The sequence below is a fragment of the Callospermophilus lateralis genome, unplaced genomic scaffold, assembly GCF_048772815.1.
Source record: "Callospermophilus lateralis isolate mCalLat2 unplaced genomic scaffold, mCalLat2.hap1 Scaffold_96, whole genome shotgun sequence".
NCBI classification, from domain to species: Eukaryota; Metazoa; Chordata; class Mammalia; order Rodentia; family Sciuridae; genus Callospermophilus; species Callospermophilus lateralis.
Genome location: NW_027517776.1, coordinates 2,192,447 through 2,215,600, shown reverse-complemented (window position 1 = coordinate 2,215,600; position 23,154 = coordinate 2,192,447). Strand labels below are relative to the sequence as shown.

Genomic DNA, 23,154 nt, shown 5'->3' with positions numbered 1-23,154 from the left:
ATTTAAGAAGGGAATGCTTTTTAAGAGATTTTACACTCAATTGTACAAGGAGAGGAAACTTACCTTAACAATGATATGTCTGATATAATTAAGAAATCAGAAAAAGTACACTCAGATTTGAAAAGATTTGTATCCAATGCTTTTGGCCTCTTTAACTGTTAGGCTTTTCATATGCAAAGTCCATTTACCTAAAATAATTTTCTTCCAATTATGTTAAATAACTATGAAACAGAATGACCTACAGTACAAACATATGTATGTATAAGCTTATATATATATATACGCTTATACATATATGTACACACATACACAGAGATAGACTAATTCTGCTCAGAAAAAAAAAGACTTAATGAACAAAACATTTAATGGATTTTTGGACAACACATAATCTATACTTCCAAATAAAAAGGTATTTTCTGAACATATGATCAAATCATAAAATCTGGGAATAATATATATAAAAGACTGGAAAAATTATCTTATCTCCTTTTTCTCATATTACTGTATTTCTTTGTAGCATTTCCCCTTGTTTATATGTGTTTATATTAACATACAGTTCATCAACATTTAAATCTTAGTTTCTGCTTTTTTTTCCACTTCACATTTAATTGTGAGCATTTTCTGTACCTCAAAGCTTTGAAATAGATAAATCTGCCTACTATTCCATTAAGCGAACATACAATATCCCCTAAATGAATTATGTTGTGCTAAGTCTTCAATCTAATACACTGTTCCACTGAAAAACATTACCAAAATCTTCAAAGCATAGTTATTTCTTTAATATAGATTACTAGACATATATGCTACATAAAAGGATATTTATCTAACCTATCCCATCTTTTATCCCACTTTTAAGACTTCTGATACGTATGAAACTACTGGTCAGAATGGCTGTAAGAATTACCAGTTCTACCAACTGCACCCACACTAAATTATTTTATAAGGTTAGTTTGACTTAAACCACTAATTTGTGTTTTAGCAACTGAAAAGGAAAAAAAGTGGGGGGGCAGTGACTATATAAAATAATCCTTGTGCTTATGTGCTAAGGTATAAGTAAGTTAATTTACTCACAACAAGAACAGTTCTCCAAAAGAAAATGACAAAGGATACCAATCCAAAGAAAACAGTGAAAACTACAGGCTCCCATGGTAGTCCATAAAAATCAGGCCCAGGTTGATACTCATCAGGCAATGTAGTAAACAGCTGAAACAGACAAATTAGAAGAAATGGGAAACCTTAAATTTATAACAAAACAGTCACAAAGAATCATGGCAATTCTAAACCAACCTCCTCGTCAGAAATCCACCTCCTCAATATTTTCCAATAGTTTCTTCAAGAGAAAGGATACTGACAGTCTCATATTTTTTGTTCACTTGCAGTGTTTTCAAGTATAATGAATCTAAATACTTTTTTAAAAAATTTATTTATGTATCTTTAGTTTCAGGTGGACACATTATTTTGTTTTTATATGGTGCTAAGGATCGAACCCCTAACCATCTAACCATCTAACCCTAACCCTAACCCTAACCCTAACCCTGTGCCTCATGCATGCTAGGCAAGCGCTCTACCACTGAACCACAACTCCAGCCTGAATCTAAATACTTTAAATTGAGCATACTTTAAATTTTCCAGTTTGTAACAGGCCCTATATCATCACATTGTCTAACACCTGGCTAGAATCCCTCTGGATCATTCTTTTCTCTTAGATAACCTGGTTTTTATAATTTAAAAAATTCATTTAAGACAAAAACTTAAATATATGAAAGAACTAATTAATTTTATGGCAACAAATAAAAACAATGAAACAATAAAAAGATTTCAAGCCCCTTTGGGTATCATTTGATAAGCTAGAAGAATACCTTACTATTCTGAAAAGTGTTTAAATAAAGAAAAGGAATCAAATATTTATCTCCTGCCTTAACTATACAAACCAAATATCTGTGTAAAGAATAATCAATCATAGCCAGGCGCCGTGGCACACACTTGTAATCCCAGTAGCTAGGGAGGCTGAGGAGGGAGGATAGCAAGTTCAAAGTCAGCCTCAGCAAAAGGGAATTGCTAAGCAACTCAGTGAAACACTGTATATAAATAAAATACAAAATAGGGCTGGGGATATGGCTCACTAGCCAAATGCCCCTGAGTTTAATTCCCAATACCCCCCCCCAAAAAAAAGAATAATCAAATTTTTATTTGTGTAGGCATCCCATCCTTTAAATGAAGAAAGAAAAATCCAGCAACTCAGACCATTGCTATTTTGCAACCTATAATATATTAGCAAATCTCACCAACGTCACTGTTGACTAGTAGTCAACATCAAAGGAGAGGATATGCATATGTCAATGCAATATTTCCTATTAAGTTTTCATAAGAAAAAGAATTGAACCTAAACCTGACTATGAATTTCCAAGAAATATAAAGCAACAGAGAGAAGCTGAGGTTGTTAGCTCAGCACTTGCCTAGAATGCATGGAGCCCGAGGTTCAATTCCAGCACCACCAAAAAAAAAAAAAAAAAAAAAAGGCAATAGAGAAAACAGGTTAAATTGTTGTACCAGGGGGATGTCATTTATTCACCAAAACTACAATATATCCTAGAAGTCCCACAAACGTATTTTTTTCAATTATTGCAAAAAGTTACAACAAAAGGAGAAATCAATTAACTTATATGAGACTTGTTCTCCCACTGAAAGCAACCAGAAAGTTGGAATATATATATTTTTGGTACCAGGGATTGAACTCAGGAGCACTTGATCACTGAGCCCCATCCCCAGTCTCAGCCCCATTTTGTATTTTATTTAGAGACAGGGTCTCACTGAGTTACTTAGAACCTCACTTTTGCTAAGGCTGGCTTTGAACTCATGATTCTCTCTCAGCTTCCCGAGCCACTAGGATATTAAGGCATGTGCCACCATGCACAGTCAAAATATATTTTTAAAGAGCTATTTTTCAGATAGAAAGCCACAAGGGACATGCAACTGTCACCCCTAAGAGAAGGAGAACAAATAGGTGAGCATTCTACCTTGAGGCACCCTCTAGACCTCAGTTTGGGAAGGGGAACCCAAATGGGGCCTAACAGTCTCACTGAGGAGAAAGAGACCAGAGTTCCAGGAGATTAAGCAGCCAAAAACATGTAGAGAAAACTACCAGAAAGATGGGAGCCACAAAGAAAAAGAGTTCCAGAAATCTGCATGGAGGTGGTCTTCAGTTTGGGGCTACATTCTAAGCAGTACCTGCGAGGGCCAAGAACAACTATAAGCTAACCAATCCCACAGTTGGCACTGAGCTGGGAGAAGTCTGGATTCCAGCTAACCAGAGAGAGTTGACATACAAAACCAGTATGGTCAACAAGCTCATGAAGAAGTATTTGATCCAGGCATGATAGCACATGTCTGTAATCCCAGCAGCTCAGAAGGTTGAGGTAGGAGGATACCAAGTTTGAGGCTGGCAAGTTAGTTTGAGCCTAAGCAAGTTAGTAAGACCCTATCTCAAAAAAAAAAGTTCACTCAATATCATTAGTTATCAGGAAATAAACTCACAAAGACATACCCACTAGAATGGCCCAAGTGCTAGTGAAGATGAAGTCAAGTGGAAGTCTCCTAAATTGCTGGTGGAAGTATAAAATGATTGTGGTCATTTATTAGCATGGCTTGACAGTATCACATAAGATAAAAACATACATTAAACATAGGAGGCAATTGCACTCCTAGATATGAGTCCACTTATAGGGGCATATATATGAAATAGTACTGTAGGAAAAATGAATCTATAGTTTTAAAAAAAAAGTTATCAGTGGTTGCCTGGAACAGGTGGTGAAGGAACTCACTGGGAAGGATCCCAAGGAAACCCCTTTTCTAGTGAAAAAAACTGTTCTATATCTTGATTCTGGTAGTTTTTACATGGGTATCTACATTTGTTAAAACTCAGAGTGTGATTGCTTTGGCAGCACATATACTAAAATTGGGACAATACAGAAAAAATTAGCATGGTCCCTGAGCAAGGATGACACCCACATTTGTGAAGCATTCCTTAGTTTTGTGGAAACAACCCTTCAACAGATGAATGGATAAAGAAACTGTGGTACATATACAAAATGAAATGTTACTTATAGCATTAAAAGAGAAAAAAATTATGGCATCTGCGGGTGAATGGGAATATCAGGCTAAGGGAAGTAAGCCAATCCCAAAAACCAAAAGCTGTATGTTCTCTCTGAAAGTGGATGCTGACCCATAATGGGGGTGAGGTGGGTGGCAAGGGGCATGGAAAGAATGGAGGAACTGTGATTGGGCAAAGGGGAGGTAGGACAGGCGAGAGGGCATAGGGATAGGAAAGATGGTGGAATGAGATGAACCTCATTACCCGAGGTACATGTAGGACTACTACATGTGTTGTGTACAACTAGGAAAAGTTTTGTTCCATTTATGTACAATGAATCAAAATGCATTCTGCTATCATGTATAACCAATTAGAACAAATTAAAAAAAAAAACTCACTGATATTGGCTATCAAGGAATTACTGTTAAGTTGGGTGATGGCCCATGGGTTCATTATACTATTCTCTATGCTTTTCTTTAAAGCTTTTCTAATTAAATTTATTTTTTAATTAGTACATAGAAATAAACATTATAATTATTGAAGTAGGTAACATGACATTTTGATGCATGTATACACTATGTAACGTTTAAATCAGGGTAAATATATCTACCTCCTCAAACATCATTTATGGTAAAACTTTCACAATCTTTTCTTCTAGTATTCTGAAATGTACAGTATGTTATGATTACCTATAGTCCCCTACTATTCTCTCTGCTCTTATTTGAAAGTTTCCATGATAAAAATACTAAAAATAATTTTTAAATTAAGATATAACTTCAAATATTTAAAGGATTCCTATGTAGAAAAGAATTCAATTTTATAGAGGAAATCATGTGGAGGAAAATTTGGAGTCAATACAAGGATGAACTAGACAACAGAAGAACATATAGCCTTGTAAGAGAGTGACTCCTGCTAGGAATTACCGGTTGTACAGGCCTCATAACTACTCGTCAGGGCCACAGTAAAGAAAATTACAGCAATGAGTGAGAAACTAGACTAACAGCATTCCAAGGTTTCTTCTAACACTAAGATTCTACTAAGATTCCATTGATCAATGAATCTGATTGGTGCACATCTCCCAAACACATCAGAGCCTATTACTCTCCAGTCCTATCAGATATCATACTACTTGTTTAAGATTTTACATTGACTTGTTCATAATTTTTGCATATATTTGTTAAGTCCTTTTCTTAAGGCTTTCAAAAATCACAATCATGCCTTACACCTGTTAGACTCTTTTAGTCCTCGCACAATGTCCTGTACATACTGGGCCATCAAAATGCCTTTTTGAAGGCTCCTTTCAAATCAGTCTCGTAACATTGTGCCTCTTCTTTGCCACTCACGTCAATGTCTTACCTATCACCGCAAAATCACTGACCATACCTGCACCACATTCGTGTACCCCGACCTAGACCTAGAGGAGGGCTCTGTGCATACCTAAAAATACGAATAAAGAAATCCTTCCCATATCATGAGGCTGTAAACTTTCCAAGTGATGTTGATTCATTCTGATAATCAAATTATGACTGTGGAAGACTGGGCTTTAATCACTGGAAATATCATTATTCTAACTGCCTGGCTTGTACATACTACTTACCCAGGTGGCTGCCACCACCATGAACAAACATGGAGCCAACTGAAAACTGATTCATTTCTCCCCATCACATCTTTTCCACCCTGGTTGTCTCTCCTCCCCAGGTATTCATTGTCTTTATACCACCTCTGACTGCCTACATGAGAATTAGGGGGTGCGTGGGGGTAAAACCCTACAAAATGCCAGACATCTCACCAGACACTTTACCTTGTCAAATCATTTAATTCTTATGATTGGAGTAAGCATTATCTACATTTTTCAGATGGGGAATCTGATATTCAAAAGTTTAGTTATTTGCCCAAACTTCTAAATGATAACCTTGGGATTTGAAACCAGATCTACCTGGCTTCAAAATCTATACATTTTACAAGGAAAACAACAACATCACTTTTCTTAAACAAGTCTTGAAATAACACAACTTACAGGAAACAACTTCAGTTGAGAAGGATTACTGTCACAATGGCCCTAGGACCATCTTATCCTCCAACCTCTAAAAGCTTTCTCATTCCTATAATTAAACTCTAAAAGTCCAACATCAACAAATACCATGACGGGGAGGTAAGTCCTAAAATGCTTAGATAAGCTTCTAGACAGATTAAATGTCTTGTTTGGATCATGATTTTCTTTAGAAAGGTCAGCCTTAAGTGACTCTTTCTAAGAAACAGATCTAACCTAATTCCTTTCATTCTTAAAACTTTCTAAGGATCCCCACTATTAATGGTCTAATGCTACTTTGGCCCAAAACTTCCTTTAAGATTTGCTGGCCTCTCCAACAGACCATCCCCCTCCAACTTCACACGTTATACAACACCAACTATTTACATTCTCCTGGCCTCCCCAAATATCCTTTTCTTCATGTTTCCATTTCTCTGAACACATTTCTTCTGACTGCCAGCTTCCCCCACCATCCTCCACCCCAGCCTGTCTAATCAACAACAAACCACATGTCACACTCCTGTTTGACCTTTGCCTGTGCTTCAAACACATCTCAACTACTTTCTGACCTTATTGATCACCCTTCCAACCATAATAAATGCATTTATGGACAATAATGTTCTACCATCAAATAAATACCTCTCTTTCTGCCATTATCTTACTGTGTTTCAAGTGAATGCTATTATCTCCCTGCCAGAATGAAAGGTTCTGAGGGGAAGAACCAAGTTTTTACAGGTGTACAAATGTCCAGCCTTGGTAGACAGCAAATCTTCCTCATATGCTAAACTAAGTAGCCATTAAGCCACACCCCTATGGCTTTTGTTTTAGGAGCTATCTACTCAAAGGGTCAGGAGTCATTTTCATAAAGACATTTTAAGTTCTTCACTTCATGACCAGAAGCCACTTAAAAACTAATAAATAATCAACATTCTAATTGAAGAAACTATGTCAAACTTACCATCTTAGTGAAATAAAGCAAGTATGAATATAACAAGGAAAGCACGTTGTCCAAAAGGGTGGCATCTGCTGGCTCTTCCACCTTTATGTCCTTTAGTTGTTTTTCTGTATCAGCATCATCAACAGGAGTACCTTCTGTTATAAGTAGCTCTAAAATTGAAAGGGGAAATGGCTATTTTATTTTATGCTATAGAATAAGAATTGTCTCTCTTCAGTTTCAATATTCATCAGTGTTTCACTAAATATATGAATCACAGTGCCTGGAATATGTGGCTCTCCTAAAGACAATTAACACAGAGAAGAAAACTTCAAAATCCTAATTAGAGCTGTCAGACCCTTCAATTATAAAATGAACAATCTCCAGTCTACTCTCCACTACTTCCATGGCCATACAACTGCTATCAGAACAATATTTACTAAAGGAAAATTTTTAAAACCAGAGATATATAGACAGGGTGACATTCAACAAACATGGATTTAGTGCTGGTGAAACTTTGTGTTAAAAATTTTAGGAAAGCTGAAAGAGAGGGAGTCTTGGTTTGCAGATTTACAGGTGGAATGAGCCAAGGCTTAACACAGCATCTGGCACCTGGCAGAGATACTCAACAACTATTTATTGAGTGGACAGATGACAGCTATTTAAAAAGAACACAGTAATATCAAGGGAGACTAAAGGATATTGGGTACAGACCTGCATTGAGGCTCTGTGAATGAGGTAGAATTCCAATTAGACCTGAGAGCTTGTAGGGGTGGAATTTCAGTATGAGTTACATGAGCCTGGGGTACGTTTGATTAAACAGCTAGGAGTCCAACGTGCAGTTATTAAGAAGTTGGACCAGTTGGGCTGGGGATGTGGCTCAAGCGGTAGTGCGCTCGTCTGGCCGTGCGGCCAGGGTTCGATCTTCAGCACCACATAAAAAAAAAAAAAAAGATGTTGTGTCCGCAGATAACTAAAAAATAAATATTAAAACTATCTCTCTCTCTCTCTCTCTCTCTCTCTCTCTCTCTCCCTCTCTCTAAAAAAAAGGAAGTTGGACCAGTTGACTCTAAGGTCTTTCTCAACCCTGAGATTCCATTCACTACTATTTTTTTAAGCTTTTGCCTAATTTTTAAATTTTTTTTTTTAGTTTTTGATGGACCTTTATTTTATTTATTTGTATGCAGTGCTGAGAATCAAACCCAGTGCCTCACATGTTAGACAAGCACTCTACCACTGAGCTACAACCCCAGGCCCTCCAATCACTATTGGTCTATGAATTTGACTGCTGGTGAAGTCTGCCCATTGGCTCAGCATCTCAGCACTTGAGACACATTAAATGACATTTGGGAAGATTTTACATATAAAGGTGATTGACATCATTTTGTGGTGGAACCTAAAAGGCCAGGGAAATAATTCATGCTTAATTTTGTAAGCCAAGTTTTCCCTAATCTTGAAAGTTTTGGAGCATGAAAATAACAAATCTTAATGGTGCATGATTCATTTTCAGAACCTTATGGAGTTAAAGACAGTTCAGAAGTCAGTAGTGTTCATATATGAATGAAATGTCTTCTGGAAAATGGAAGAACTGATATGTTATTCCTTCTCAAATTAACTGAATCCCCCCTGCCATGAGTTCTCCTACACTCTGTGTGTGCAGATGGGGGCGGGGTCAGGATCAGTGCTGCTAAGCCCTGCACTGGTGCAGGATAATGCTATAGCTATGCTTACAGACCAGAACCTTTAAAAACACAAAATACAGTAATTATGGCTTCATAGCACCATACTGGATGGATAAAATAAAACAATTAGTCATAATGTAATTTACTGATAAAATGAGAGTGAGCAACACAAAAGTAGAATGCTATTGATGCCATTATTGGGGATTTTTTTTGAAAAATTGTTTCTCATCTCCCACTGGATACTGTGCACTATGATGAAGTATTCATAAGTGTCAGTCTAAAATGGATTGCAGTTCTGTACTGCTTCCTGTAAGTATAAAGATCTGGACGATTGACTGCATTTGAAAAAGTTTTAATTACCATGTCCAGGAAGCAAGTCAAAACAGGACTTGAGGTATATTACATTCCATTTAGAAGAAAAGGGAAAAAACACAGAATTTAAGAGACTATGAACAGTGATTCTCAAGCTAACTTGTACCAGGCCAGACTTTCCTGGAAGGCCTGCTAAACACAGATTGTGGGTCCCACCCCCAGAGTTTCTGATGCTGTTGTTCTGGTTGAAAATTACAGTTTTAGAGCATAAGGCCTTTGAAGAATAATATTTTAGTTGTAAATGGTTTACACAAGCTAGTCATAGCTAAACATTTGCTTTTAGGTGAGTTACAGTCTCTGGCCTATTTTTGATTTCTAGTCATCTTTATTCTTGATTTTCTCTCACTTAAGAGATTTTGTTTTTTGAACTCACATGTACTTATATTACTCTCTGCTCTATTTTGTACCTTTGGCAACAAATATCCTTGAAAGCCTTCATTATGATAATGCCTCTACTTTGTAGAGAAAAATTGGCAAGCTTTACCTGGGTCTACTTTCTCAGTATTTGGGATCTGAGACACTTCTAAGACACCCATGTCCTCAGTCACAGGTTGACTCAAGAGGCTGGGCTCTTCAGGATGGTTCATATTTAAATGATGACTCAGGAGGCGAGGCTCTTCATGAAGATTTCTATTAAGATGATTTGTGTTCTCTTTAGGAAAATCATCTTCATGGGGTGGCTGCATCTCTACAGGGGAGAAGAATGCATTGAGCCAGCTGGATGACACTATCTACCCCCACTTAAGCCCAATGATCAGCACTCCCCCTCAGCACACAGCTCCAGATACCTCAACACTGCCCTCCTTGTCCTGGCATGCGCCCATGAGAACAACTGGGCAAGGATACGGGAGGGTTCATTGTTTTCATCCCATTTAAAGGATGACTGAACTATACAGTCAAATTTATAAAGAAGCCTTTAATCCAAAGTATTTCATAAACAAATACATTTATGATAGAGGCTTCAATAACTTAACTTCCCTTGGCAAACCAACATACACCCACATGAATAAATGTGCAGAAGAGAATTCTGGTCCAGAACCAAAATGTGAAATGTCTATTCTGCTCAGAAATAACAGGAACTCTTTCATCTACAAGTGTGCTGGTCTCACCAAGCCAGTATAGAGAAGGGAATTCCGTAAGTCTAGCTTGCTAATGTGACTTTCAAATATGTTCCAAGTAACCTAGGAGCCAAATGGTGAACCTATCTCCTTCCTGAGCTCAGGAAATAGATCAATAGGATCCAGAGCAAAGATTATCTCTTCACAGCTTCATATTCTACCCTGAACATTCACTTGTACTTTGCATTCTTATCCAAAATATATCTGCTTTGATTAAATGTACAACTGTTTTCTTCCCCAAATTATCAGGTAAAATTAGCATTCTTGGGATGTAAATTTTCCAATGGCTTTATGTCCTTCTGGAATTCTTATCATATACTCTCAGTTGAAATATTTCATTTTGAAAAACAATGGATAGAGATGATCAAATATGAAACCAGGAAACAGAAAGCTTTTATCAGGATATTGGGGCTCATTGTCAGTTTGAGGAATATTTAATTGAAAGGCTTCTATGTGTCAAGCACTACATTATAAGGCTTGTCATCCTGGTTCCATCCTTGATTAATATGAATGCAAGGACCTTAGAACCCAGAGGAGTAAAACCAGAATAAGTGACCTCTCCCCCAAGAGACTGGAAATAGCATGGTATCCACAAATATAAATGCTGGGGAGGGGAATTCAGGCAAGCTATCCATTAAAAGTTATTCCAGGGCTAGGCTTGAGTGACAGAGCACTTGCCTAGTGCAGGTGAGGCACTGGGTTCGATCCTCAGCACCACATAAAAAGAGATTAAATTCTAAAATAAAAAAAGTTATGCTAGTAACTCCACACCCACATGATCTAGTACAGATATTTTATGATTAAGAAATTATGTTTAATAAAGCCCTTTTATAATTTTAACATAAAATCTGTACTGTTAACAGGTCTACTTTTGTGCATTAGTTTCTCATTTATATCTTTCTCTTTAACTTTTTATAAAATTTCTCTTTGAACATGCTAACCAATCCCAACTGTCCTAAAGGAAAAAAGAATAAGCAATGTCCTTTCATGCTCTAGCCCAAAAGAATGAATAAAGGAATATATGGGGCTCCTGAGTCAGCCTTCTTTCTCCTTTAGGCACATGGAAACTGAACAGAACTTTACAATAATACACAAAAACACCTGGATGGAACAACTCCTTTTCTCCAGCTCAAGCCGCAAGCAGGTATTTACCTTCAGCTTTAGTCCAGATTTCCTGTAGAGGAGGCACTGTTATCAATGGAGCAGTCTCCTCCACTGTGGAGTGCTTGTACCTCACAAAATAGATCAAGTATTGGATATCATCAAGCACTGCAGCCTCTTCAAATATGTTACTTTCCTTTATTCCTATGTCTCTAATATCATTCACACGATTATCAAGCATTTGCTCTGCTACGCTCAAAATGTGTGACTCAGAGGCACGGAAGACCTTATCTAGAACTTTTTCCACGTTATAGGGCAGGCTCTCCTGCTGTGCCGACTTCAGCTTTAATGACATTTCCTGCAACATGGCTTCCAGTTCTTGGACATCAAAGTACTTCAGGAAGCGTTGCAAGGACTTTTGTTCTGTAAAGAAGCTGCGGATTATGGGCAAGTCTTCCTCCTGATCGCTAAGCTCTGGCTTTAGGGCTATATGTGGACTCTGTGGGAGTATATCATCTTCAAGATCTGCATAAGCAGGACCCTGGCTTTCTGCATCCGTGATATGCCCTATGTCCTCAAGGTCCTCTTTTGAGATTTCTTTTCCAGTAGCCTTTTCTGTAGACCCTGAAGTGTTCAGATGTTCCTTAGGGTTGTCTTTTTCAAGATCATCAGAATTTTTATCCTGAAATACTTCACTTATCCCTGAAGTCTGAGTGTTTTCCTCATCACTTCCGTCAAAGAGTCCCTGGGCTTCCTCATCTGCCAGAGGACTTTCCTCCTTTCCCATTTCCATATCACCTCGTTCCTTGTCCATCATGTCTACCCTTTTGGCTGTGGTTTCACTTTTCTTAAAAATCTCCCAAATTATACTCATTTCTTGTTTGTTTTCTTTGGTTTCTAGATCAGGATTGATAGTCTCTAAAATTGCTTTCTCAAGAACGTGCTGGTTAACATTCTGAATCCCAGAATGTTTTTCTTTTGACTGTTTTGCACTTACAGCATTTTCATCCTCCAGTAGCTCTTCAGGGGGATAATAATCCTCCTCTACTGATGCTGGCCTTTCGGTATGGAGACCCGGTACTTCTACCTCGTCAGTTTGCTCTGTTTTTTTAATTTCCTGTGTCCCCTGTGTTGCCTTATGCTGAATCAATTCTTCAGCCAAGGACTGCTCTTTACCCTTGTGCTTGGAAAGCCCTATCTTCTCATTTACATGACTAACTGTAACAATCACATCTCTTTCTTGTTGCCAAGAAAAATTTTTTCTGGGACTGTGGACCTCTTCTTCTGGTTCTCTTAACAAACCAATTCCATCTGGAGAGGAGAATCCAGATTGATTTTCAGTTTTCAGAACTAGTCCCTCTTTAATTTCCTGAGGTTGATGCTCCACTGAGTCTATGTGCAGGGTTGGTGTATTTACTGAACCTGGCTCCTCCATTCCATCTTTGGATGTATCATTTTGATTATCTCCCAGGAATGTTGCAATGCCCAAGGATTCTGGTGGTTTACTCTGTTCTTGGGTCATCAGACTCCCTACAGCTTTATGTAGAGATTTATTCTCTAAGCTATCTTCCAAAATCTTCTCTCCAGGTGAAGAGAGTTCTTCATTCACTTCTTTTGAGTCTTTTGAGATATGGATAACTGCTTCTTTTAGGGCATTCTCTTTGTTTTCAAAGGCTGATTTTAATGTGTCCTTGCCCTTTTCAACAGCTGGCAATGAGCTGAGCTTATTGCTTTGGGGAGAAGTATATGCAATCATCCCTTCTATCTTCTCATCCTCTAATTCTGAAACATCTTGCATCAGGTGCTTCTTAGGCTCCTGAACATCTGTCTCTTTTCCTTTAATATGAAGTTCGATGTCCACTTTTGGCTCTTCATCATTATCTGTCTTAGAGGTTTCCACAAAAAGACCATATTCTGCACTTTCAGGATAAATATAATCTGTTGCTGCTTGTGGTTTCTTCTGTTTTCTATCTGGAACTAAAGCTTCCTCATCTTCTTTTTCTTCTTCTGAATAAGAATTCCCCAAATCCATCATATCTGTTTTCTCGTCACCACCTGTGCCAATAAATAAAGTATCCTCCAAGGTTGTCAGTATATTTTTGTCATCATCCTTGATGCCTGGGGGCAGAGTTACCTCAACCTTATCTTCTTCATTTGAATTCTGCTCTTCACCTATTGAATATTTCTCCACTCCAAACTCTACTGGGAATTTCATGCCTTCTTCACTTATAAAGGTTAGTAATGGGAGCTCCCCAAAGCTTTCCTCATTCTCCTCTTCTTCCTTATCAAATGCATAATAATCAGCATCCAATTCCTCATCATCAAAATCTTCGTCTAATGAAGTCACCAGTCTGGTCGTCTCATAATCAGACACAAGTGCATCAGCAGTATAACCAAATTTGGTTTTCAAGTCTAATGTCATTTCTTTTTTCAAAAGTGTATAAGCATTAGTCTTCTGTTCATTTGAGACCTGAGAACTGTTGCTGGTTTTGTTGTTTTCACTTTCTGGCACTTTCAATTCATCTTGTAGTATTTCTTCAAAGAGTTCAAATGAAGTTTGTTCACCTTGAGCATTATCTGTTTGACTATCTGCATGAGGATGGTTCTTCTGAGCCAGAAATTGTTCCTCAAGATCCATAATGTTTTCTGAGAATGCACTTTCAATTTGCTCTGAGTTTGCTACTACTGGTTTAGGTTCAGGTTCAACATCCTGGGAGACTTCAGGAAATTGTTCCACTTTTTCTATAGCTTTCTCAGAATCTTCATTTGCAGAATCATACAATTCCAAAAATCCTAGAAGTTCTTCTACACTATAATTATCAAAATCATCTCTTCCACCATCAAAACAGACAAAATCTGTCTCCTATAAGGAAAAGGAAAACATTAGTGTGTCAATAACAAAGTGTCACAAAAGCAAACTCATCCATGCTCCCAAATTCAGGATTGGTTCTAAAGAATCTTTGGGGTCAACCAGATTACCCTCCTCCAACCCCCATTGGCTAACTCCTTCTATGGCTGAGTAAATCTGTCTTTTTCTAGACTACAGTGTTAGAAAGTCTATTCTTTCTTTCTTTTTTTTTTTAACATGGGTCATATTCTTTAAAAAGCATAATGAGTAAAAATGGTGACAATTTGGTCTCCAACAGCCTGACTCTTGGGTCTCTCTCAATTTGCTCTGAGCATAAGTAGGGAAAGGCAAGGTATCACTTGTAGGATCCTCAAGCTCTAAAATCTACACCTATGTTTCAGGAATTTAATTCTTAATCATTTGCTCAGGAGAAGCTGGAAGATCCTGCAGCATTGAGAAAGATGAATCAGTTTTAAAGTATCTTACTGAGATACAAGTACATTTGATGGAATAAAGAATGATATTAAGGAGGCTCCTCACATTATTATTACCACAAGAACAAACTGAAAACAAGATTCAACAAGTTATACACCTTCCTCTTCATCAGGGTTTCACAGTCACTAAGACCTCTCTCAGGACTATCTATATATTTATTTAGTCTTCCTTCTTGCCACTAGTAAGCAAATTGACATATAAAAGGAGCCATAGTATGAATGGAAATTTTTTTAAAAATTTCCATCTCCTAATTAAATCTTCATAATATTCTGTGGGGGTTCTGGGGGTGGGGGAGGCAGTTCAATGTAGTAGGGATGAGTGATTTCCTCTCCCCATCACATGCATTTCTAAGCCATGAGGGATGCATGTAATGGGAAACATAATGAGAAGGCAGAGTTCAAAACAAATGAGTTCTCTGTAATCAGTGAACTGCTGTCACAGCTTAAATCCCAAGAACTAACTCTCTTTACCAACAATGAAGTCCAACAAGCAACAGAAGTGATTTTATGGCCCCTGAGATTATGAAGAAATTTTAGGAACAGCAACAACAAACAGGATGACTTTATCCATTCACCCCATCTAATCTAAGAACTATCCTAGCCTAGCAGCTTGCATATTCTACAGCCACTACAAAGAGCTGCCCAAAGATGTTTCAATGTTGGTGGGCATCAATTACTACACAATTTAAAACTCTAGAAAATAATCAGCTGAAGTGAGAATTCTAGAACACGAAATCCTTTCAGTCACAAAATCAATTTAAGTCAGAGCACAATACAGGAATGCTGTATAAAGGAAGCAGTTGGGGCCTTAAAAGATCTGAGACTGAACATCACCTGAAACGCTCAGGTCCCCTTTTCCAAATCTATAACATGACTACGATCCCATATATGACTAAGAATAAGAAAACCTTTGTAAGTACGTATTTCTAGCCTAGTATAAAAGTTAGAGTTTATTAATTTAGCCTAAATATACTTAAAATGTCTAATAACTATCCAATGAGTAGTTTTCAAGTTGGAATACCTCCTTTTGCCTGTAAAATGAAATTATTTACCTCTTAAATTTAATAGCCAAGTACAAATATATTACATTATTTATTTTTCACATATAAAACAGAAGAGAAAAGCCCTATAGTTGAGTAAACAGCCTTCTATAAGAATATCTGTTTCAATATATTAGAAAACTCTCAGATTATAATATAATCAGCCTTGAATGCCTTTCAAACTTTTTTTTATAGGTAGTCTGATTTCAAATGAAAATCTGATACACAAATGTTATAAACACATTATAAAACTTTCAGAAGCAGTTAACTGAATATAATGGGTGGATTTATAAGCCAGTTTACAATTGAGAACAAAAAAGAAATCCATAACTTACATCTGTTGAAATTTGTAGCTCTTCTTTAGTATATTCACGAACTACTTTGATGAAATCTTTCGGAAAATAACCAAAAATATGGCCAACCTATAGTGCAAAGGAGACAAATATAAAATAAATTCTGTACAAGAAATATAAATAAGAGATTCTCAGAAGTGGCAGGAAATATACACATAATAGATAGGTATATGGTATAACCAAGAAAGAAAGTTGCTATAACAATTACACTGAGATTATTATTCCAAATACAGAACTGTTAAAACAACATTTCCAACCACTGAAGTTTTCTTTTTTACATTTAGCTTAATTCTCAACACAGAGCATATAAAGTTAAGACTTCTGAAGTAAATAAAAGATTTGCATAGGAGATTATTGTATATTATATGGTTAAAACTATATAAATCAAAGCTGGTTATAAATGCAATTCCAAATAACCTCTAGCAAGAATTTACCTGTACATTTTGTAGCATTGCTCATAAACCAATATTTATGTCTTTCTTAACCAATACATAACAGTCATGAAAATTAATAAGTAAAAACAATACAAAATCTCTAAAATGTATTACCACTATAGCAAATGTATTGATAGTATATGCTTTCCTAGCTTTTTCCAAATCTACTTTTACAAGTACTTGGGGAAAAAATAAAATTACAATATAATGCATACTAAACCACATATCAAGCTTCAGTTTCACCCAAAATAAATCCTCTGCAGAAAAGAACCCCATTTATTTTCAGCACCAACAGCTAAATTATATGAAGTTACATAAAGTGTACAAAAGGTATATAAAGTTCCCCTTGAGAAAGACACTCTTATTACTAACTACTGACTAAAAGGAACAGAAGATTCTTGCCAATAATTAAAGGAAACTGATAGGCAAATCAAACGCCCAAAAAAGAAAATTTAAAAAGGCATCTTATCACTAACTCTAAAATATCCCCATTCATGAATGTTCTTGTTATATCTAGAAACCATCTGAGAGCCAGTATTAGTGGTAGAATACTGCCATGAAGATTAGATAAGACGGAGCAATTAAAAGCTTCATCACTGGCAGATAAAGTCTGAGACTCTAGAAAATCAACAACATTGCAGAATGAAAACTAAAAACTCAAAAGGAGAATCATTTTGAAAACTAAAGAGTTTTTAATTTCCTAAGTATAACATTCATGACATGAGAGGCGAGTCTGAGGGGAAATACACTTTTCCCTTCTGATGAAAATTCTATTAAGGTTAAATTTGGAAAAGGAAAAAAAACCAGAGATGTATGGAGAAAGGAAACACATTTATCTCTTATTAATCTGTGTCAATTGAGACCATAGATTATATAAAGCTCCATAATTACACACTGGGTGGTATCCCATTTCTTGTGATATGAAAAAAAATGATGCAGAATCACGGAGGCTCATGACTGGAAATAATTTTTATACCTAATTTTGCTTCCATACATCATCCCTGCTGAGGTGCTGCTGATTTGATTTGTGGGTGGGGAGCAAAGAACTGCCAGAAGAGAACAAATTCTGCATAAGCTACTATCAGAACAAATGTACTTAAGTGCCACTGCCCTGAATGGAAATATTCAAAAGGAAGATGGATTAGACAGGGGTCCTTTCCTAACTGAGTTTTTCACTTTATAGGGAGCTAAGATAAAACACAACCTGACTGAAGGCAAAGAAGACAAATGAATGCCACAGGAGCAATGCAAACAAAGTGCCACCCAAACACTCATCAGTCGGCAAAGATCCTTTCTGGTCAGGTGCTGAAAGCAGGGCTCCTCAGGAAGACAGGATGAGTGCTGCCACCCAGAATGGCAAGAGTCCTAGGGATGAACATAGTTAACAGGCTACAATGTGACAGGAGAAAATGTAAATCAAGCCCATTTATCCAAAAGTTCAAAGAAGGGGAGAAAGACGACTACTGTATGAAAAATGCCACTTGGGTACATGGAAAAACAGTTCCAAGTTTAAAGATTACGAATCCTATTTGGTATACTTGAAAGAAACAATAGATGGTTCTTTATATGGAGTACTGCAACTGGGACTCTGTCTAAATATAAAGTTTGTACCTAAAGGCACCAAGTTTCAAGATCATTCCCTAAGAATCAGAAATGGCAACAAAATGAAACTAGTTTTCCCATAGGGATTACTCTTATTTTCTGCTGTGTGGTATTTTATTTAGGGTGAGAACTTTCAGGGATGCAACCCGGAATGTCTCTAAACTGGAACATTCCTACAGTCATCAAAGACCCTTGCTACTATTTTAAGTAAATAATCCACATATCACATTTAAATGAAAAGGACAATACTCATAAGTCTCTCAATGAGGTCACTCCTTGTGAATCTCCCCATTTAAAATATCAAAGCATGATATAAACAATGTCATGTCTTTCATCAGAAGATCCATACAACTGGCTAGAAGTAGAACCCCTGGGGGAACCTTCAGGCATAGATTATAGGAAAAGCAGGAAATGGATGACCCAGAAGTTGCAAAAAAGAAAAAAAAAACACATAATGAACATAATATTCTGCTTTTTTAGAGTAAAAACAGCACAAATGATTAGGTAAAATACACAAAAAATCAACTTTAAATATGCATGCCTGAGTTACTATCTCAGACTTAATTTACAGGATTAACTCTAATGTCCTTGAATCCTTCCCTTTTGAAGCAGCAAAGCTAAGAATTGTCAGGTTTTCACCATGACAACCTTTATGATGTGTAGAGCCTTCTGGAACTTGATGTGAGGGGTAGCAACCACAACCAGTTCAGTTCTGTTTCAGAAAGTCTACTGACTTTCTATGCTGTGCCAGGCCTAAGGCATGTTAGGAGCACAGGGCCTGGCAGAGAGGTTAGGTTAACTCTACAAAGACCCCAAGAAATCAGTCATTTAAATCTACACTGCTGAAAAATCCATCAAAAGTAAGAATATAACACCTGTCAAACTTTTACTTACACTTCTGGCCCAAAGTTCTGGTGATACCTCTGCCAGTTTATAGTAGACATATACAGGGTCACCTTTTTTAAAATTCACAAAATGACAATCTGGGCCTCTGAAATCTTCAAGAGCTTCACCTCGGTACATTAACACTGTATATGAACATTGAAAAAAGAAAAACAAACATTAGAATTTGATTTTTCACGATCCACATTGACCCATCAGGAAATATGAATCCCACTATGAACAAAAATCAAGTTTTTCCAGTACTCTCTGGAATCACTTTTAATTCACCTGCTCAAAGTATCTAAAATTCTTCGAGATTTTATTGCTATAAAATACAATATTCCCTGCAATTAGACAAGGGAAAAGGAAGCTTCTCTATTTTTCTCTGTGCTGAGAAATAAAAAGCAATGTGGCTACCACCAATCATGGCTGGTTTCAGTGAAACTCTTGGTTCTTGCAGGCCTCAATTTTTTTCTGTTTCATAATCATAAAAAGCTTCATTTTGCAAATATGTAAATCCAAGTGTAGACACGGACAGGCTTAAGTATGGCTTCATGCAGAGGTAATAGGGAGGGAAGAGGGAAGAATATCCAGGAACCTCCAAGGGGTTAATTAACTTGAACTAACCGCTAAAAGACATTACCTTTAAGTGGCTGCAAGTGCTACCATGCAGCCATAAACACTGTCAATTTCATTTGCAGAAGAGTTGCTGTCTCTGTGTTCAGGATCTGGGTAAATTACCAGGAAATGTATTTTCTCTGAGCAAATATTGTTGACTATATCCAACATTAAGATTGTTTCAAAACATCCTCATTAATATCAAAAATCAAAAGTGGGTATCCTATCTGACAAGGAACAAGTTTAACCATGAGAAAAGGTCAGGCAATACCTTCATGCTTAAAATGCAGGACTAGAATCACAATTGATCTAGAAACTGGTAGAAGCAACATTTTTCTTTTGGTTGACCAAATACACAGTTTCTGATTTAAGATGAAATGGACAATAGATGTATGTAAAAAGCACAAAGAAGAAATGGAAATAACACTTTTTCTAAAGGCCAATTAGCAGTAAAATACACAAGAATGTGTGTTTTATAAAAATATATGTCTGAGGAACAAACACAGATTTGGAGAGGGTAACTTGTTATTTTGAAGCTAAAATAGGACTATTTTCAAAACTGTCAGCATCCTAATTCATAGATAATTAAGAGGCCAAGTTGAAGGTGAGAGACACTTTAAGGTGGGGAATTCTCATCACAAGTGGAAATGGCAATGTTTCTCTTGTTCCCCCTTAGGTCATAGAGGATTTACAAATCAGTAATATATTAGGTGACAACATAATGCATACTATGGAGCACCTATTTAGTTATTTTTTTTTTGGAGCACTTATTTGGAAGGCACACAAGGACACCTGACATACACACCTCACTACTTCCTACAACACAACACAGACCCACCTGTTGTGTTTGGTCACATCTGTTTGGACACAGGCCATTTCTCAAGCTATGTTACCCCACTGAACCTTACCAACACCATGTCTTAGTACTGAGGAAGCATCAGTGATGAGATTGTCCAGGTAGCCCACATAGGATAGCGCTTGACAGCAAAGAATAGCAAACATTCTACCATGCTGGAAGCCTGATTTTGTTCACCCAAAACTGAAAGGAAATATCATGGCAGCTGCTTTGCTTTTCTGAGTGTTTATTTACTCCAGCCTTAGGGTTACCTCTAGGAACAGCTTAACATATATTGGAAACATCTTTTTTCTTTATGGGAGTGGAACAAACAATTCAAATTATAAAATTTGTTTTTGGTAACACCAATTTAGGCATAAAGAGCTCAATGGTAAACTTCTTGGCCTTTTAGCATGAATATTTTAAAATATGTACTGCTTACAATTTATGGACAACATGGTCATCAAGTTACAAGGTTACTAGAAACCAAGCAGGAGGCCAAAAGAAGAATTCTGGGCCAGTAAATATATAGAGGAAAGAGGTTCCAACAACACTAGCAACTGAGTCTAAAACTGAATTGGCTTATAAAAATCTTGGAGTATTTATTATTGTTATTGCAACAAACCTCTTCATCTGAATCTGAATGGCTACATCCTCCCCACCGCCCACCTCCAATCCAGGACTGGGAAGCAATTCTGTCCGCTTCCTGCACACAGAAGAGGCTGCAGTTCCCAGGTGGCCAGTGCAGATCCTTGGCCTCTTTCAAAAGCAAAAGATTACTGGCCCACCTGCTACCCTACCTCAAATATGAAGGGAGGCTTCTATGCACAGAAATGACAGGTTGAAGCAGAGACGGGGCCGAGACCTCGGAACACATTGCGTGCCTGGACTTGGTGCTCTTCCCAAGCCTAAACTCTAGTCCCTGTTAAAAGGCAAAACCAGCCCAATCCCCAGTGCAGCAAAAAAAACGAAGGGGCCAGTGAGCCTTTCCCAAGGAGCCCCACCATCAACCTGCCACTGGGATTAAGGCCACCTAGCCCTGGAGAGCATCTGCCCTGATACCGCACCGGCCCAGGTCCCTGTGGCGGGGGCAGAAAAGCGCTCTGCTACAGTGTGGGGAGCCCCGGGCGCGTGGCGCGCAACCCCATCACCCATTGAGATCCTAGGCAAATCCTGGAAGGGAATAAACTGAGAGCTGTCCCTGGGGAATCGTGTTTCCCAACCCCCGCCTCAGTCAGTAGAGAAAAATAAAACGCTGGCAACAAGTGGGAGTCCAAACCCCCGCAACCCGAGCGGGCTGGCGGGGGCGCAGGCAGAGCCGGAGTGGGCACACGCAGGGTCCCGAGGCTCTTGTCACTCCTGCACCCCACCCGTCGTCCTTTGACCCCCTAGCCCAGCCCGCGGGGCTGGGGACTGGGAGATCAGAGCCCCATGCAGCCCTGAAGAGCCACCTTGGAGACCCCGGGCCGCCCACCCGCCTGCGCACTCACTGCTGCAATCGTCCTCTGCACAGAGTTTGTGCTTCCAGAAGCGCTGGCCAGTGCTCGGGTCCGGTTGGCCCAGTACTCGCCAGGTCGGACAGAGCACGAACAGCCAGAAGAGCAGCCCCGGCGCCGCAGCCATGTTGTGGTCACCTCGGGGAGCCGGTGACGCGGTGGAGTAGGCTTCGGCGGGCATCGGGGCTCAGGGGGCAGGGTGGGTAGCAAGGCGCGGAGGGGCGGCACCCGGGAAGGCCTCAGCCTTTCCCGGTTGACACGTCAGCAGGGATATATGGGGGTCGATGCACTGGCTCTACTGGGGAATGCAGGGAGCTGGAGCTCCCCGTCCTTCTCTAGTGGAGACCTGCTCCTCAACTGAAGACCTTCTCCTCTAGTTGCTGCCGTGGCAACTAGGACTCTCTTTCTCGTCCAATCACCTGCCTTTGCTTCCGTGCCCTCACAAGCGACCCTCCGCATGATTCCATTCGCCACCCACCATCCCCCGCCACTCCGCCAACTGGTCTTTTCTGGCTTTCATCAACTTCTCATTTGTGGTCCATCCTGAACTAGCCTACTCCACTTCACCATCACTCCCATCCCCCATTCCTGGTCTGGTACCACCTTTTCTGAACTACCAAATCCCACCCATGACTTGTCACAGCTAGTCTATGGTTCCAAGCTCCCTCCCCTTCAAACTCCTAGAGGTTCCTTGAAGCCCCACCCCAATCCCTCTGATTAGGAAAGGGGAAAGTGGGAAAGTGAATGGAACTGTGAGTGAGGGTGTAAACTGGAGACTATGGCCTGCTTTTTTTTAAGGCGGGGACAAGTGAGGGCAGAGAGATGGACAGTAGTCTTCGGGCTAAGATCTTGAGATTCTTATCTTTATCCATAAGGGAAGAAATCATTTAATTCAACAGCATATTTTTAACTTTCATTTTGTGCTACCATTCATGCCAGATGCTGGACAAAGCCCTAGCACGGTGTGGGAGTGGATGAAAATCAAAAGACAAGATATCTGGTCCTGGTCTGAAAAAGTCCACAACTTCGTGGGAACCAACTGTCAAAACCGGTTGTCAGAGAAGAAAGCAATTAGCTAACATTTCTTGAACACTTTCTTTATGTCCAGTTGTTATTCTGAAGGTTTTATACATATCAATTCATTTAATCTTCATAACAAAAGTACCTTACAGTAGTAGTAGGTCCTATTCCAATCCTTATTTTAGAGTAAATTGAGGCAGTCACAC

General features: G+C 38.5%; 1 protein-coding gene and 1 non-coding gene across 2 annotated transcripts in view; one reads left to right on the top strand and one right to left on the bottom strand.

Moving 5' to 3' along the window:
- LOC143641324 (transport and Golgi organization protein 1 homolog) overlaps positions 1-22,055 on the bottom strand; it is a 40,271-nt gene extending 18,216 nt beyond the window's left edge. Inside the window, exons 1-7 of the mRNA XM_077108582.1 lie at positions 21,923-22,055; positions 18,992-19,125; positions 16,044-16,130; positions 11,378-14,189; positions 9,592-9,795; positions 7,078-7,226; positions 1,072-1,203 (exon numbers count right to left, since the gene is read on the bottom strand). Coding sequence (XP_076964697.1) covers positions 1,072-1,203; positions 7,078-7,226; positions 9,592-9,795; positions 11,378-14,189; positions 16,044-16,130; positions 18,992-19,125; positions 21,923-22,055 — 3,651 coding nt within the window. The remainder of the gene's footprint in view (positions 1-1,071; positions 1,204-7,077; positions 7,227-9,591; positions 9,796-11,377; positions 14,190-16,043; positions 16,131-18,991; positions 19,126-21,922) is intronic.
- On the top strand, positions 3,926-4,032 carry LOC143641345 (U6 spliceosomal RNA). Its single transcript, XR_013155298.1, has one exon. It is a non-coding gene; the product is annotated as a U6 spliceosomal RNA (small nuclear RNA).
- Positions 22,056-23,154: the final 1,099 nt, after the last annotated feature.